Source organism: Bidens hawaiensis, unplaced genomic scaffold (genome assembly GCF_021521415.1).
Source record: "Bidens hawaiensis isolate Kalapana, Puna unplaced genomic scaffold, B.hawaiensis_p1.1 tig00000055_1, whole genome shotgun sequence".
NCBI lineage: Eukaryota > Viridiplantae > Streptophyta > Magnoliopsida > Asterales > Asteraceae > Bidens > Bidens hawaiensis.
Window position 1 is genome coordinate 1,320,701 of NW_027491016.1, and position 16,302 is coordinate 1,337,002.

General features: G+C 34.6%; 1 protein-coding gene and 1 pseudogene across 3 annotated transcripts; both read right to left on the reverse strand.

Moving 5' to 3' along the window:
* Positions 1–1,187: 1,187 nt before the first annotated feature.
* Positions 1,188–5,028, reverse strand: LOC143550018 (interactor of constitutive active ROPs 3-like). 2 transcript variants are annotated; one of them, XM_077040832.1, is made up of 4 exons: positions 4,934–5,028; positions 4,271–4,436; positions 1,500–3,568; positions 1,188–1,383 (listed from the first exon to the last, which is right to left on the reverse strand). In XM_077040832.1, exons 1-3 carry the CDS (start codon positions 4,951–4,953, stop codon positions 1,517–1,519), a joined length of 2,238 nt encoding a protein of 745 aa, XP_076896947.1. In that variant the 5' UTR covers positions 4,954–5,028; the 3' UTR covers positions 1,188–1,383; positions 1,500–1,516. The 2 variants fall into 2 exon arrangements, with proteins under 2 accessions (XP_076896947.1, XP_076896901.1); XM_077040786.1 differs by lacking the exon at positions 1,188–1,383 and having other exon boundaries at positions 1,458–3,568.
* An 8,331-nt stretch (positions 5,029–13,359) lies between these two features.
* On the reverse strand, positions 13,360–16,051 carry LOC143621674 (protein IQ-DOMAIN 3-like; annotated as a pseudogene). Its single transcript, XR_013151581.1, has 5 exons — positions 15,954–16,051; positions 15,783–15,849; positions 15,359–15,676; positions 14,354–14,575; positions 13,360–14,279 (listed from the first exon to the last, which is right to left on the reverse strand). The product of XR_013151581.1 is annotated as a protein IQ-DOMAIN 3-like (transcript).
* Between the last annotated feature and the right edge of the window lie 251 nt (positions 16,052–16,302).

The window sequence follows — 16,302 nt, forward strand, 5'->3', positions numbered from 1 at the left end:
TTCAAGCACAAAAACCCTAACCGGTATAATCTGTTTGGGTATAATCGAACCAGTTAACCGGTAAATAACGGGAAAAAAACGGTTTAAAAAAATAATTAAAAAACTAGAACAGTTTTGTAACTGGTTCTGGGGCCAAAATGAAAAACCGGTTACTAATGGGTTAGATAATTGGGTATAAACCGGTTAACCAGTTAGGCTGTGCATCTCTAAATTCCAGATCCGAAACCGATCCAGAAACCAGTTTATGTGAATCTGATTTGATTCGTCTGTTTGAAATCGCTTTGGGTATATATACTTAGACTCAGGTTTTGAAACCGGGTTTGGGGATGAAACTGCTTTTGAATATGGCTTGAGACTAATCCAAATGGTTCTTCTTTAGAAACAGATGCATGAAATGATCCGGTTAGGGCTAACCGGTTTTGAGTTTGTTTGACTTTCTAACCGATTCATTTTGGCCCAAAACCGGCTATGTCACCTATGTGCACGACTAGGCAACGATAGAGTTACTATTTTGTTGGTACAAGTGTTGTGTTCAAACCTAAACAACGATAGACTTACGTTCGTATACTAAACAGTTTAGACAAGTGTTTTAAGCGGTAGCCAATTCACATTTCACTCGATAATCAAAGAGATAGTCATTCACCGAGCATTTACTATGGATGTTAGCACAATCTCTTGTATAAGCTCCTCTCCTGTTTACCTATGCGTATATGCACGATATATATTTTTAATTGTAATAAATATTATTTATTGAAACGTATCTAATTTGATGGGAGGTGATATCTTAAAGATTCATATGAAAATATTGGTGGATAACTGATTTACGAGAGTTATTTGTCAGCACCGTGTTTTGAATAGTGAGAAAGACTTATTCAAATCATAATTATTTTACTTCATGCGTAATTATGACATAAAAAATGTCTTTGTACGCCTTGTATGATAACGAGCGCTTGTATTGGAGCTTTGTTCGCTTTGTGCGTAATAATTATGGCAAATAGGTAAGTTTAAAACAAAGCAATGTGCATACACTAAAACATCCGGTTATGAAAACATTGAACATTGTTTGTTATTTGCATTCATATTTGAAAACCTATCAATTATTTAAAACAATGCCATATACCTTATGCCATATACCTTATGCCATATGATCAGAAAACTTGGAAGAATATTATTACAAATCATTGCATTCTCCATCAAATTTGATCAGCTGATCACAACATACAGCAGGTCAAGGTCAAAGTTAAAGTCAAACTCACACTAAAGTTCAACACTTCAACTTCCTATACATAACCCTGCCTCCATTACACAGAACTAAAATCCTAAAAGTAACAAAAGGCTCCACCTTCATTCCTTGAACTCCAAGCAACAGCCTTGATTATCAATCTTTAAAATAAATAAATAAATAAATAAATTAAATTAAATTAAAAAAAAATCATTAAAACACACCCACCAAAATAATCAAATATTTCAAGATTATAATCAAGAATTAACCAAATTACCTGCTAAACATCTTGAATTACTTCTGGCTCTTCTTCAACAAAACTCCAATTTTCTTCAACATATTACCATTCTTTTTCTTGGGTGATTCATCTTCCATGTCTTCGGAAAGAGGTGAGTTCAACCTCCCACCAATCGTGTGGGAATCAAGAGACCCGGTTCTCTCCATAAATTTCCCATTATTATTGGTGCCTGAAAGCATGGCAGCAGCCGCCTCTGCCGCCTTCCGCCACTGATCCGACTGCACTTTCAGCCGCCTCAACTCGGTTTCCATTTCTGCATTTGCAGCCTGAGCTAAATCCAGTTGTTCGGTTACCCTCGCCACTTTTTTACTACTTTTATCGGCCTCTTCGGTCAAATAGTTGACTTTCATAACCGCTTCTTTCTCGGCAATTCTTGCAGCTTCTGCAGATGCAACTGCTTCATTATCCACTTGATACTTTTCCATTTTCAATCTTTCATTTTCCTCTGAAATGTACTTCAACTCGGTTTCTTTCTCAAACACAACTCGTTTCATATTCTCCAAATCCGCCTCCAGTTTCTTGAAATCTGTGGCATCTTCAGTGTCCTTTTCAATTATTAATTCGGTTTTCTCGAGCTTTTCGTTCAAATGCTTGTTTTCTTCTGATATGTTGTGAAGCTTTTCTTCTTTCTCCACTAGTTTCGCCTTCAAATCTTCCAATTCAGCTTTTGAGTTCTCCAAATTTGCCTCCAAGATTGAAACTTTTTCGTATGATTCAGTTCCTGTTTGTTCAGTCTCTTTCACTGTGAGCTTTTCATTCAAGTTGTTCTCTTCTGATATCTTTTGAAGCTTTTCTTCCTTTTCCACTAACGTCGCCTTCAAATCTTCCAATTCGGCTCTTGAGTTCTCCAAATTTGCCTCCAAGATTGAAACTTTTTCGCAAGATTCTGTTCCTGTTTGTTCAGTGTCTATTACTGCTGTTATTTCGATTGTCTCGAGCTTTTCTTTCAACTTATTGTTTTCTTCGGATATGTTTTGAAGCTTCTCTTCTTTCTCCACTAGTTTCGCCTTCAAATCTTCCAGTTCGGCTTTTGAATTCTCCAAATTTGCCTCCAAGATTGAAACTTTTTCGTATGATTCCGTTCCTTTTTGTTCAGTCTCTTTTTCTGCAAGCTTTTCATTCAAGTTCTTGTTGTCTTCTGACATCTTTAGAAGCTTTTCTTCTTTCTCGACTACTTTCACCTTCAAATCTTCCAACTGGGCTCTTAAATCCTCCAGATTTGTCTCCAAGATTGAAACTTTTTGCAACAATTCTGCTTTTGTTTGCTCGACAAGCTCATACGCGCCTCGAATCTGCAAAGTGCTTTGAATATACTCCTCCTGGTATCTCTTTTCAGCCCCCTCAAGTTCCGCCCGTAGTTTTTCCACCTCCATATTATTATCTTCCAATAAATCAACTTGAGATTTAGATTTCTCCAACTCCATGGTTAAAGAATCATAAGCTTCCAAAGCTTTTACCTTTTCCAACTTCAAACTCTCTTCAGTTGACTTCAGGGTTTCCAACTGTTCTCGGGCTTGACTCGCGGTTTCTAAAGCTTTAGCTTCAGCATCTTGTGAATCTTTCGACTGGAGTTTGAGCTCTTCAACTATAGCAAGAGTATCAGATAATTCTAGCTTTGATTTCATCATCTCACTGTGAGCAGCTTCTGCATATTTAGCTTGATTAGCTTCAGAATCTGCCACCTTTTCAAGCTGACTCTTGAGTTTTTGAACCTCGTTCATGGCAGCAGTTAAGGCAGCAGAGTCCATTGAGTGGTGTTTCTTGACCGCCTCGAGTTCGGATTCCCAGGCCCGGTCCCGGTCTTGGGAGATCTTTCTGAGTTCTTGAATCCGGGATTCTTCAGAAGCGGAAATCTCGTCAAGCTGGCGTTGTGATTCTTGGAGCTTTTCTGATATTTCAACAAGCTGTTTTTTGGCCTCTTTGGCTTCTTCGTGGGCCCGTTTCTTGCTTGATTCTGATTGGCTAAGCTGGTCCTTGACTTTCTTTAGTTCCTCTTGAAGATTTGCAAGCTGAGTTTCTAGTTCTGAAACTTTGCCCGGACGTTGTTTCTGCATATTTTACATAACAAGTTGGTATGGGTCATTTTATGTGCAGACTGAACGGGTCGGGTTGACCTGCAAACACTTTTTGACCCATTTTAAAAAGATTTAAAACTAACAAATGTGTTAATTGTTATTTAAAATCATTATCATTACGATAAACATCTATGTATGTACGTAAATGTACTTATAATATTCTTATAATTCTACGCATTAAATATAGACCTTTTTTTTCCTAGGGGTGTGCATGAAACCGACATTACCAAACCAAACTAACCGAAACCAACCCAAGACCGAAATTCCGGTTACATTTCGGATTTGCATGTACCAAAAATGAAAAAAACAAATAGAACCCGTAAAAACCGTAGCTTTGACTTTTTTTATATTAAATTTAAGAATTATAATTTTTATAATGTTAAGTATTTTATAAGAAATTAATAAATTGTGTAGACGAAAAGATTTAAGTCCAAATGTGTAATAATCAATTAATAAATATCTAAAATCAAATTTTAGGCCCAATGTTTCATGCCCATATTCATTATTTTGGGCCAATTCTTTTTCCCAAAAATTTCAATCCCACATGACAGTACACTCATATAACGAACCGACCTTGTGAAAACCGAAACTAAACGGTTTTCAAAACATAAAACATGTCGCACAGTTACCTCTGAAAAAATAAAAAGTCAAATGCTTGTTTTAGCGGTATTATACCTCAGATGTTGGAGTACGAGGTGACCGACGGTCAACTTTTGGACTTCTGCCTTTAGGTGTTTTGGTCAAAGGACTTTGAGACGAAGAATTGTCGGCTTCAGTTCCTGAAGTTTTGAGCTGCCTAGCAGCTTTCGGTGTCCTCTGTGGCACCTCCAAGGAAGCAGCACTGTAATATACAGTTAAACGTTTATTTAAGGACGATTAACAAATTTTATAACTTTCCATTCTAAATGCATATCTTATAGAACTAAATAAAGCAGATGACTGAAGACCAAAAACAATCTGCAACAATAGCCAGGGGCAAAATAGTAATTTTACACTCAAAACATTTTCCAAAAATTGTCAGGAGGGTGGTTTTAATTTTCAAGCACATGAATAACTATGGACCATTTTTTCCAAAAAAGTGAAGAAATTAAAGGTTTTCATCCAAAAACTAATGAGTGGGCAGCAGAAAACAGGGCCCCTTATTAATTAATATCCAAAGACACCACTCTGCAGGGTCAAAACATACTGTTACTCTTCAAATTGATTAAAAGCAACCAACTTTCATAATTTCCCTAAAAACCCATCTCACATTTGAAAAAAAAAAACATAATCTATGCTATTTTAAAGATCATAAATGAATCTTGAAACAAAAATATAAAAGATTGCAAGAACTCATACCTTGTCTTTGGAGTTTGCATTGTCTATTTTACCCTTGAGTAAAAGCAATCCTCTAAAAAAGGCCCACTTGTTGGCCCACAGTTCCTATAATTGTTTGCAGAGGAATGCTTGGGTCAGAAAGAAAGATTTGTTTATATATATATGTATGCAAATTGCAGTGCATATATGAAAGTATACCAACAGATGATGTCATCAAGGTAACCCTAACTTTAATTAATGTCAAAAAAAAGGAAAACTAAACACAATCCTTCAAAGAAACTCCAAACTCCATAAGAACTAACCTCACTCCCAACAACCAAACTAACACCACAACAGAAAGTAGCACTTTAAAAATATAAGTGTCTTAAAAATATTATCCAAGGTAGTTAAGACATATGAATAATGGTTGATCTTTTTCTTGGAATATGTTGGATTCGAACCTGAGACCTCTCTAAATCAGGCGGTTAGCTGATTATAACCGTGTACCATCTTGAAGGTTAAAAAAGATTTTTTAATTTTATTTTGTTTTGGATAGAATTAGGTTGGATTTGCAGGATCAATAACTGATTCTTGTTGTTGGATGAAGTCATGAAGGACATATAAGGAAAAAGGATGTAACAATAGAAAGAAAGATGGATATTATTATACAAAACAATCTTTTTGCTTTTTTCCTCTTTAGCTTCATTTTCACTCTTCAGTCTTCATATGTTTATGATGTATATAAAAACATAATTATTTACAAAACATCATATGAAACACATTATCACACAAAACTGTTATTTTCTGAAATTTACCTAAAAGTAACTCATTTCACATTAGGATGTCAAGTATTGTCAACAGATCCTTATGAGTTTAGTCAAATATCAATTTTGACCACAAAAGTCAAAAGAATATATCTAATATATGGAAGACAGGAACTGTGATGGAAATTATTATTATCCACATAACCTCAAACACCATGCTTAAAAGCTTTTTTTCTCAACCATGGGTTGTTTTGGTACCCGGTAACCGACCCGGATCAAGTTTCATTCGGGTCAACCGATCTTCAATAAAATGTATGTAATAATGTACTCAAGGCGGTAAACTTAGTCGGTCAAAAGTCGATATACGCATTTGCGAAAATCAAGATAAAAATAGCAAAACCTTATGTTTGATTTAAAAGAGGAAACAATAACAGCATCATGAAGCCCTCATATACATCCAAATATGGTACTCTTCTGTACTGATAACTAAAGTCCAATTTAGTGTCCTAAAAAATCTAATTTTTCAATTTAATATTATAATCTGCTAGATATTTTCTTGTATTCAGTTTCAAAAATGTTAATTTCAGATTTTTGCAAATCAAACAATCTCCCAAAAATCCAAAAAACAGAACACTCACAGGCTGACACAAAGACATAATAATAGAGTATGAGCCAAGCATTAATTTTGACTGGAGAGTCAAACAAGCTGCTGCATTCAAGTTTTCTTGATAATGGGTTTAAATGTTTAATGCAGCCTTGAAATACACATACAAATATAATATCATATTTTGAAGCAGTTAGATCTCTACCAAATAGATTCTCTGAAGCACACAGAAGCATGCTGATCTATTGTTTCACTTAACAAAATAATAATAATAATAATAATAATAATTTCATAAAAAAATAATAAAACCATGCAAATTCAGATAAATAACAGCTAATTAAACTACAAAAATACCCAAAAAAAGCAAATTGCAAAATTTCAAGCATCCTATAAAGCAAAAAAAAACAACAAAATTATGTTCTGCAACAGTAATGTTTGACTTAAACATAAAAATCTAAACTTTCCCATATTAAAACAAAAATCTTGCAGAAAAATAGCTAATCAAACCAACAAAAAACTAAAAATACTAACAGAAAAAGGAAAAAAAAGATTAGATTTTTGCAAATGTAACTGCAAGAAACACCTTGTGAGCTCTTAAAATGCAGGTTATGACTATAAAGTTTCAAACTTTTTCATACCCAGATGGGAAAAATGTAACAAAAATGAGAAATAAGTTAAGTTACCTGAAAATTAAAGCTGAAAGTTAGTGGTCTGCAAGTGTAAATAAACCCTAGTTTTAAGGAAGATGAAGATGAAGATGAAGATGGAGGTGTGTTTATCTTTCTTTGTGTTGCAGTTCCCAAGTTAATTGGTTTTATCTTTCTCATGAGAGGGAAAAAGAGTGTTTGTAATTGTGTGAAATAATAATAAATATATAAATAATTTTTTTCCCAGGTGTCTTGTGATAGAAAGCCTAGGTTTTTAATAGAGATTCATGTTTAATTTCGACAGATAACATGTTGAGGGGTATTGGTGACTCAATGAAGGAAACCTGATCTTTGTGATCTCTAGTTTTATCTCGAAAACGTCTGGGCTTTACTACCAATAGACCTTTAGATGGGTGGTTTTCTTCGAAACCAAAGATAAATTGGAGACGCTTAACGGATTCGTATGACTGGTTGGGTCAGCTGACGATGGCTTTTGTTTTTGGGTGCTCCATTCAGATTTCAGAGTGTTTGGATTCTCTGTTTGTTGTTTGTTGGTCTTTAAAAATTAAAGAAATAATAATAAAATGGGTTTTCTTGATTTTAGTTTAGTAATTGCACGCGCTCTTTGACTCACACGCTTAGTGCACGCTCCTCATGGCAGAGTCACATGGTTTTGGTGATTTTCCAACTTTTGGAGGATAAGATAAATGGGGTTAAAATTTCATATCATAAAGTTATTATCTTGTTTGGTTCAAAAATAATATATAATTTATTTTTCACGTGAAATTTATCAAGGCATAGAATCTTTATATACTGCCATAGATTTTTATGATATCATTTTTCGTCTATATGGGTCGTATAGGGCTATTTGAGTCGTATAGAACCTGTGTTGTGTCAATTTGTATTATACTCTACAAGAGCAGTTGAAGAACTATACGGCTCGTATAGGGTTATACGGGACGTATAAGAAGAAAAAACTGTTTTTTCTATCACATTTGTACACTTGTCAGATAGGATTATACGGGACGTATAAGAAGAAAAAACTGTTTTTTCTATCACATTTGTACACTTGTTAGATATGTGTAGCCTATAAGGCCCATATAGCCGTATATGCCTATATAGTCAACATGTGGGTGATATATGAAGATCACGTCCCTTTATTAATAATTGAATATTTAAAATAGAAATTTGACATATCTGCCAGTCAAAACTAATCTATATCTATACTATATATGATACATGAGACAAGGCTAAATTAAGACATTTGATTTTAAAAGTTTTACAAATGCTAATGCATATAGTACATGTGTAAAAAAGGGTAAACTGGTCTTTTAAATACAATTCATCTAACTTACTAATTTGCCCCCTCATCTTTAACCATATTATGTTTTTAATTTTAATCTTAAACTAACCTCGCATTACGATTTTTAAACGACCATAATTTTTTCGTACACTAATATTTTTGAAAAAAAAGTGCACCATAAAATCGAGCATTTTATTCTCTTAAACTTGAGTATGATATTGTTATAATTTTTTCAGTTTTCAAAAAATTAATATGTTACGTAGGGGTGCTCAATGCCGATTTTTGATGGTTTGTAAGTCAAACTTGTGAGCCCAATCATTAGTATTGATTTTTCATCGTCCAAAACCATAATTGAATCATTGAAAATGGAAACCGAATCGTTACCAACTTTCTTATATGTAACAAAATAGGAAAAATGATAATTTTAGTAACATAAATGGTAAAGATTAATGGAAGGCCTAGGATACGAAATTATAACAAGAAAGAAGATTACAAAAATCATAATGGAATTAGGTTTATTTAAAGTTGTAATAGTCAAGTTTACTTGTATTAAAATAGAGTTAGTTCAATTATATCTTAAATATATATCTATACTATATATAATACATGAGGCAAGGACAAATTAGGACACTTGATTTTAAGAGTTTTACAAATGCTAATGCATAAAGTACATATGTAAAAAATGGTAAACTTGTCTTTTAAACACAATTCACCTAACTTACAAGTTTGCCCCCTCATCTTTAACCATACTATGTTTTTAATTTTGATCTTAAACTAACTTCCCACCACGATATATATATAACAAAACTTGTCAAATACTAAATAATAAAGGATATTAAAATACATACAACATTTAAAGTTGGGTTTGGTTTCATTTGGCCGGTTTTCAGAATAAGCCGCGTACCAACCCGTTCGCTACGGTTTGAAATTTTTTAAACCAACCAATCGAGTGAAAGTAAAAAAAACGACCTTGAAAGTAAACTAATGACCGGTTTAAAAGGTTTAAAGGTTTTAAAATGAACCATGAACACTGTTAATTGTTACATGATTCACAGTCTAATATATATAAAAAACTTGTCAAATACTAAATAATAAAAGAGATTAAAATGCAAACAACATTTAAAATTTGGTTTGGTTTCATTTGGCCGGTTTTCAGCATAAGCCGCGTACAAAACTGTTCGCTACGGTTTGAAAATTTTTAAACCAACCTACCGAGTGAAAGTAAAAAAAAAAACGACCGTGAAACCAAATTGATGACCGGTTTAAAAGGTTTAAAGGTTTTAAACCGAACCATGAACAATCTTAATTGCTACGTGATTCACAGGGCTTGCGTTCAGACACCCGTCGCATCGCGCGGGCACCCGCCTAGTATTACAACTATGTGATATGTGCTAACTAGCATGTACTATTTAAAGCGTCACATAGGTAATGAGATTTAACCAACTCATCATTTAACAAATGTTGTATGGTTTAGGTAGATATTAAAAATAACAAAACGAATAATGTAATTAGTTGAAATGAACCTAAAAATTCCCTCAAAAGTCGTTATTGGGGTGCCGCCAAGCCTTTTGTGCTCCTTTTGCTAACTTGGCCCGGTGTTTGGGAAGCTAAAGAGATTATGTGTTCAGTGTTTGGCACCTCTACTGAGCCCAGTACCCATAACACTCAGTCTAAAATTAGTAGTAAAAAATGATTTGGTTTGAGTTTTTAAACAAATTAGAATAATAACAAGGAATATGGTGTTAGCTAACTTAGCTCTTCCGGAAACCTTGTTCAAATTGCAAAGGTTTTTTTTTTTTTAAGTGTTTATCTGTTTATGTATGGTCTTGTTGCATACCTACCAAATCATGTCTTGTTTCATATGTTCAACATAATTGCTTCAATGCTGTATTTTCATGCGTACCATTGTGATTGAATGATGCACTAGGGTAAGCAGGAAACCGAATTAACCGAACCAAAACCGAATTAGCTGAATAAACCGAGCCGAAGCATTAACAGACAGTTAATTTTTTGTTTTTTAGAAAAACTGAATTTTCGGTTTCGGTTTTCCATTTTTAAAAAACTGAAAAAACTGAACCGATATTTGTTTTTACTTAAAAATATTGATACAATTATATGTGTTTTTTTAGATGTTATGAACGGAAACAAAACACAAAAAGGATCTACTGTTGATGGTGATAAAGATTATGAAGATGAAGATTGGAAGTAAACTTTGAAGATGAATAAGATGAAGAATGAAGATTGGAACTAAACTTTTAGTGTATTTTGATTAAGAACTTTGTTGAATTTTAAACTCTAGTACTCTTGCAAGTTTGTATTCGTTTGGTTTCACGTAACAAATGCCTATTTTTGTGTTTTGAATCTAATATGCATTTTCATTTTTTTGGAATGTTTTTGCAAAGCCTAAACATACCAAAAAACCGATTATAACCGAACCGAAACCGAAAAACCGGAACGGTTTGTGTATTTGAAAAACCGACTTTTCGGTTTCACCTAAAAACCGAACCGAACCGTCTCAGCCCTATGATGCACTCGCGTTTTATCGGTTTGGCTTTTTTCTTTTTGTTGTATTTGCCGCTCTTCGCTTGTCAAAGTCTATTCGGAAGGTGATCGATCAATCTTGTTAGGTGTTTTGTTTGATGAGTCAATCCATGCGGTGTTCAATCACTGTAAGACAACAATGTCGTTTTGTTATTCTTGAGGTATAGATTTGTAGATGCAAATTTGTAATACATTTTTAAGAAATCTTTTATACTACGGTGAACCGAAGTAGAACTTAAAGTAGTGTGTTATGTAAAAGTTGATTTTCAGCATGTTTGGGATTGAGTTTGAAAAAAGTTTATTGATTTATTGGTGTTTTCAAAAAACCAATAAATTAAAATGTGTTTGGCAATCACAAAAATCTTTTTTATTTTAGTTTTTTGAAAGGTTAAAAAGCAGTTTTCCAAAAGCCCTAAATCCTGGCTTTTCAAAATAATACCTATCAAAGTGTGTTGATAATTTACTCAGCCCCGTTTCTAAATGATATTCACTGACATTTTAAATGACTTATTTAGCTTAAATTTATCTACAAAACGCATATCTTATTGGATATCTTTCAAGATTCGTAGTGCTTTTTCTTAGACTATCTGCAATGCTAACACCCCCATTCATTACACAAACATGTATAGCTAACCGCCACACTAGATTTTTACTCGTACTTCTCATAAACTCATTTTACCTCCAATACTATCATACGTATTCTTCTCTATAAAATGGGTCAACAGTAACCAGCTTACCGGCATATTAGCACCCTTCAAGATTTTTGCATTTTCCCCCGGGGGTGCCAGCTTGGACGTGCGGCTGAGATCTCCCCAGCAGCGTTGCGGAGAGTCTTACCAAATGTGACCAACAGTCATCTTCCTCTCTTGTTTATAGGGTCTCTCTTTGCAAGATGCCACAAAGGACCTATCATGTTGTGAAATGCAAATAATGTGGCATTGTTATACTCCCTCGGATACTCAAAATAAATATAGAGTTTGTACACAAAAAATTATAAATTAAAACAACACGTGTAAATAATTTATTTCTAGTTGTATAAATAAAAATATCTAATTAAAAGAAATTACTATGTGTATATAAATTAATTACTGTGAAAGAAGTTGGTAACAAAATTTGATAGTAAACTTTACTGCATGCATTAAAGTTTAGTATTATCATATTTTTATAAAATATACGTGTTACACAAATTAAATTATCATACATTTCCGTGACAAGACATAGTCAGAACTCATACATGTGATAGTATCATTCACTTGTAACCATCATTTTTGCCATTATATTGGAAAAGAACAAATAAATAATATTCATTCATTTTTCTTTCATCAAACAAATTACACGTATGGACATGACCTTTAAGTATAATATTAATTACCTACTAAGTACAATATCACAAATTTAATAAGCTTATTATCATGCAACATTTTGTCAATGCTAGCTAGACGTGCACAATTCGGGTTCACCTTGAAAACCCGAACCGGTTTTTTTCACCCCGGGTACAAAATGACACCGGTTCCAGTCAGGAACCGGTTCGGTTCCCGACCCGAACCGATGCCCAGAAATGCAAACTTTTAGGAACCGGAACCGGTTTTTACGTAAAAACCGGTTCCACCGGTTTTTTTTGAAATTTAAACATTATAGCCGTTAGGAACCGGTTCCAACGGCTATATAGCCGTTTTTGACCGTTGGAACCGGTTTTTTAACTATAAATAGGTTATCTTCTTTCTATAAATAGCAAGGTTTGTTTGTGTACTTGTTAAACCACTCCCAAAACTATAAAACACACTCCAAACCACAATTAACCTTAAACCGACAACAAATGGCAACCAATGATGACGTTGTTATGGTGATCGAAACAACAAGATGCCCCGATGTTTGGGTTCATTACGATTTGTGTCTCATGACCGACTCACATGAGTTGGCACGTTGCAAATATTGCTCGAAGTTTCTTAAAGCAGTTATATAGGTTTGGCCCAAAAACCGATTCCAACGGCTATATTACCGTTGGAACCGGTTCCAACGGATCTATTGTCTCAAAAACCGGTTCCAACGGCTATATTACCGTGGAACCGGTTCCAACGGCTAATTGGTGTCTAAAAAAACCGGTTCCAACAGCTATATTACCGTTGGAACCGGTTCCAACGGCTAGTTTGACTTTTGTTTGACCCTTCAAAAAAACCCGTCGGAACCGGTTATTCCGGGTACGAACCAAACCGGTTCCAATTAAGAACCGGGTAGGAACCGGGTTGGAACTGGTACTGACATACAAATAGGAGAACCGGGTACGATTTTCGGGTACAAAAATACCCAAACCGGGTATTGTTCCAACTGGGTTGGAACTGGAACCGGTTCCGGTTCGGTTCCACCAGTTAGGTTCCGGAACCGGTTTTTTTGTGCACGTCTAATGCTAGGTAATGTGGATCCAAGAACTTTCGACACGGTGACAAAAATAAATCAAACCAACGTAAATGAGCAAACAACTTGAGTGACGAACAAAGGAACATAACATCTTCACTTCAAAATTACTACAAAAGCAAATGATCAGCAACAAGATTTTATCAGGAAAAAAAACTAGCACATTAAAAGCAAAAATAACAAACTGTAATAAAAAATCAATCTCAATCAAAGTAATTTTTAATATTCATTTTGAAAATGCACACAAGACAAGCAATAAAGAAGACACAAACCTTAACATTTCATCCCTCAATCAAATAACTTAAATCACAACAAATAAATCTTTACTTTCTTTTCTTTTTCCCAATTTAGACCTTATAAACTTTACTAAACAGTACACAATACTTTCTTTACTCACCTAAACACAAATTTGCTCAACTCACCATCTTCTGCTCCACACCAATACCAACACCCATATTCACCTTAGGCGGGCCCGAATGCCGCCTCGGCCCCACCCTAGCCGGTGAAGCCGGGAACGAAAGCCGTTTCTTAGCATTCAAACTCGACCCTTTTTCCGGTGTGGGCCCGTCACTCACCTCCACCGGGCCCAACGGGCTTTGACCCCGTGACTTAGCCTTAGCTGACTTTGTAGGCGCCATGTAACTAGGAACCGAGGGAGAGCTAGCTAAACTTTCATCGTCTCTAACCGAAGAGCCCGCGATGCTATGTCGTCTGTTCTTCTCGGACTGCACACTGAACACGCTCTTCGAGTCCTCATCCGGGCCGGGCCCGGGCGCGCCCTTGCTTGAGGGGTGGAAGGAGTCGAGTTGAGTTGGTGACGGGCATATGACTTGGCTATTTCACTCCTGGTAATGTTGATACCGTATCTAACCGATGCGTGATCGCTTTCGGCCCGATGGGCCGACATGTACCGCTCTAACCAACTCCAGCCCCATTGCGGGTTCGTGGGGTCCATGAAAAGCAAGTTTGTTGTCCTTGATGTCTTCTTCCAAGGTTGTTGATGAGAGAACGAATATGCCATCGCACGTTCTCGTCTCATTGTGGCCTCATATTTGCTTAGTAGTTTAGCTTCAATTTCTTCTTTTGATTGCAAACTATCATTCCATTCTTCTCCCATCTGTTCAGTGTTCATTAATAACATTTTATTATTTCATATGTGGACTAAATAATAATATGCCGTGTGAAACGAACCTGCAAGGTTTCGATTTCTTTGGCTCGTTTTTGAAGGAGTTGTTTTTGAAGGGCTTGATTCTCCTCGTACATTCGGATCCTTCTGGAATTGATTTGGGAATGCACGCGAGACAAGTTTTGCATGCATTTAAGCGTGTTTGTGGTTTGTCGTTTCACAGCAGGCCCCTCAACGAGTGTCTTCAATCTCACCAGACCTCTTAATGCTCTCAAAGCTCTCCTTGCCTGCAAAAAACAAATTGAGTTATTTTAATTATATTAGACCAACCATGATAATCATGATTAAAATCACTTTATCTAAACACTAAAAAATGTTATTTTTCAGAAATCAAACACTAAACTTTTAAGATAACAAAAACAAAAAATGGTATACTTAAAAAAATGCTCAAAATTGTTATTTTTCAGAAATCAAACACAAAGAAATGTTATTATTCAGAAAACAAACGCAACGAAAATGTTACTTTTCAGAAAACAGACAAAAAAAAATGTTATTCTCAAAAACCAACACTAAAAATGTTATTTTTCAGAAAATCAACCCTAAAAATGCTATCTTTCAGAAAGCCAACACTAAAAATGTTATTTTTCAGAAAACAAACACTAAAATGTTAATTTTTTTCAGATAACAAACGCTAAAAATTGTTGTTATTCAGAAAACAAAGGCTAAAAATTGCTATTTTTCAGAAAAAAAAAAAATGCTAAAAATGAATTTCTAAGAAAACAAACACTAAAGATTGTTATGCTTAGAGAAAGAAGCACAAAAAATGTTAATTTTTCGGAAAATAAATGCTAAAAATGAATTTTCAGAAAACCAAATGCCAAAATTGATTTTCTCAAAAAGCAAACACTAAAGAATGTTATTTTTCAGAGAGAAAAACACTAAAAAATGCTATAAATAAGAAAATTGAGTATTGAGGCTTCAAGACACAATAATCAGAAAATCAGTTTCATAACGCAAATCCAAAGACATCATTTAAACTAACTATGAAACTGGAATCAAAATTTGCATACCAAGTACCCACGAAAAGTGGTTTGAATTTTGATAGCGGCTATTTCCTCCTTTGATTTCCCTGAATACCTAGTCAACTCAGCGAGTCGAACAGACTCAGCAGCAGCCTGAGCAGCGGCTGCGGCAGCCTGAGCTGCCGCAGCAGCGGCTGCTGCAACAGACAAAGCATGTTTTGCTTGCTCGTCCTCCACCTCAACCGGTTTCACTTCTTCTAGTGCAGGAATCTGATGAGAAATTTCAGGTTCTACTATTGGAGCTACTATCGGTGCAACAGGCGGTTCTAAAGATTTATCTTCCACAAATGCTTTCTTCTTTGATTTCTATAATCAAAATTCCAAAAGTACAATAAATTAAATATTATTCTAACATACAAATAATAATAATAATAATAATAATAATAATAATATGATCATACTATTGTCAAACCTGGTTTTTCTTTTCTTTGGAGCTCGGACTCAACGCCTTTTTAATAGAAGATATCCAATTACCTTTCCTCCCCGTTATTTATGATCTACTGATTAGCCTGTATCAGATTTAATGTAGTTTATAACACGGATGAAGAGCCCTGGCGATATGCTTTGACTTTTGAGGTCAAACCTATCGGTTTCAAATTCAACTTGCAGGGATTTGACTTTTAACAAGGAGAGGGTGTTAATTAAGAATGCTGTTTGGATTAACATGAAACTAAGAGTCATCAATTAGCATTAATATCGTATTAACGTAAGAATTGAATTAATGTATAGACAGAAAGATGAACAAGCATACATGCATTATGCATAAGTCATAACTCACAGTTGAAAGAAAAACTGTTAGATGAAATGCATATACATATTTATGTTTTAGAAATACAAAAATCCATGGAGTCAATATAACAAATTTTCTTGAAAATTCTAAAAATTTATATAATTTTTAAGCTGAGTATCAGTCCCTTTGACTTTAAAAAGTC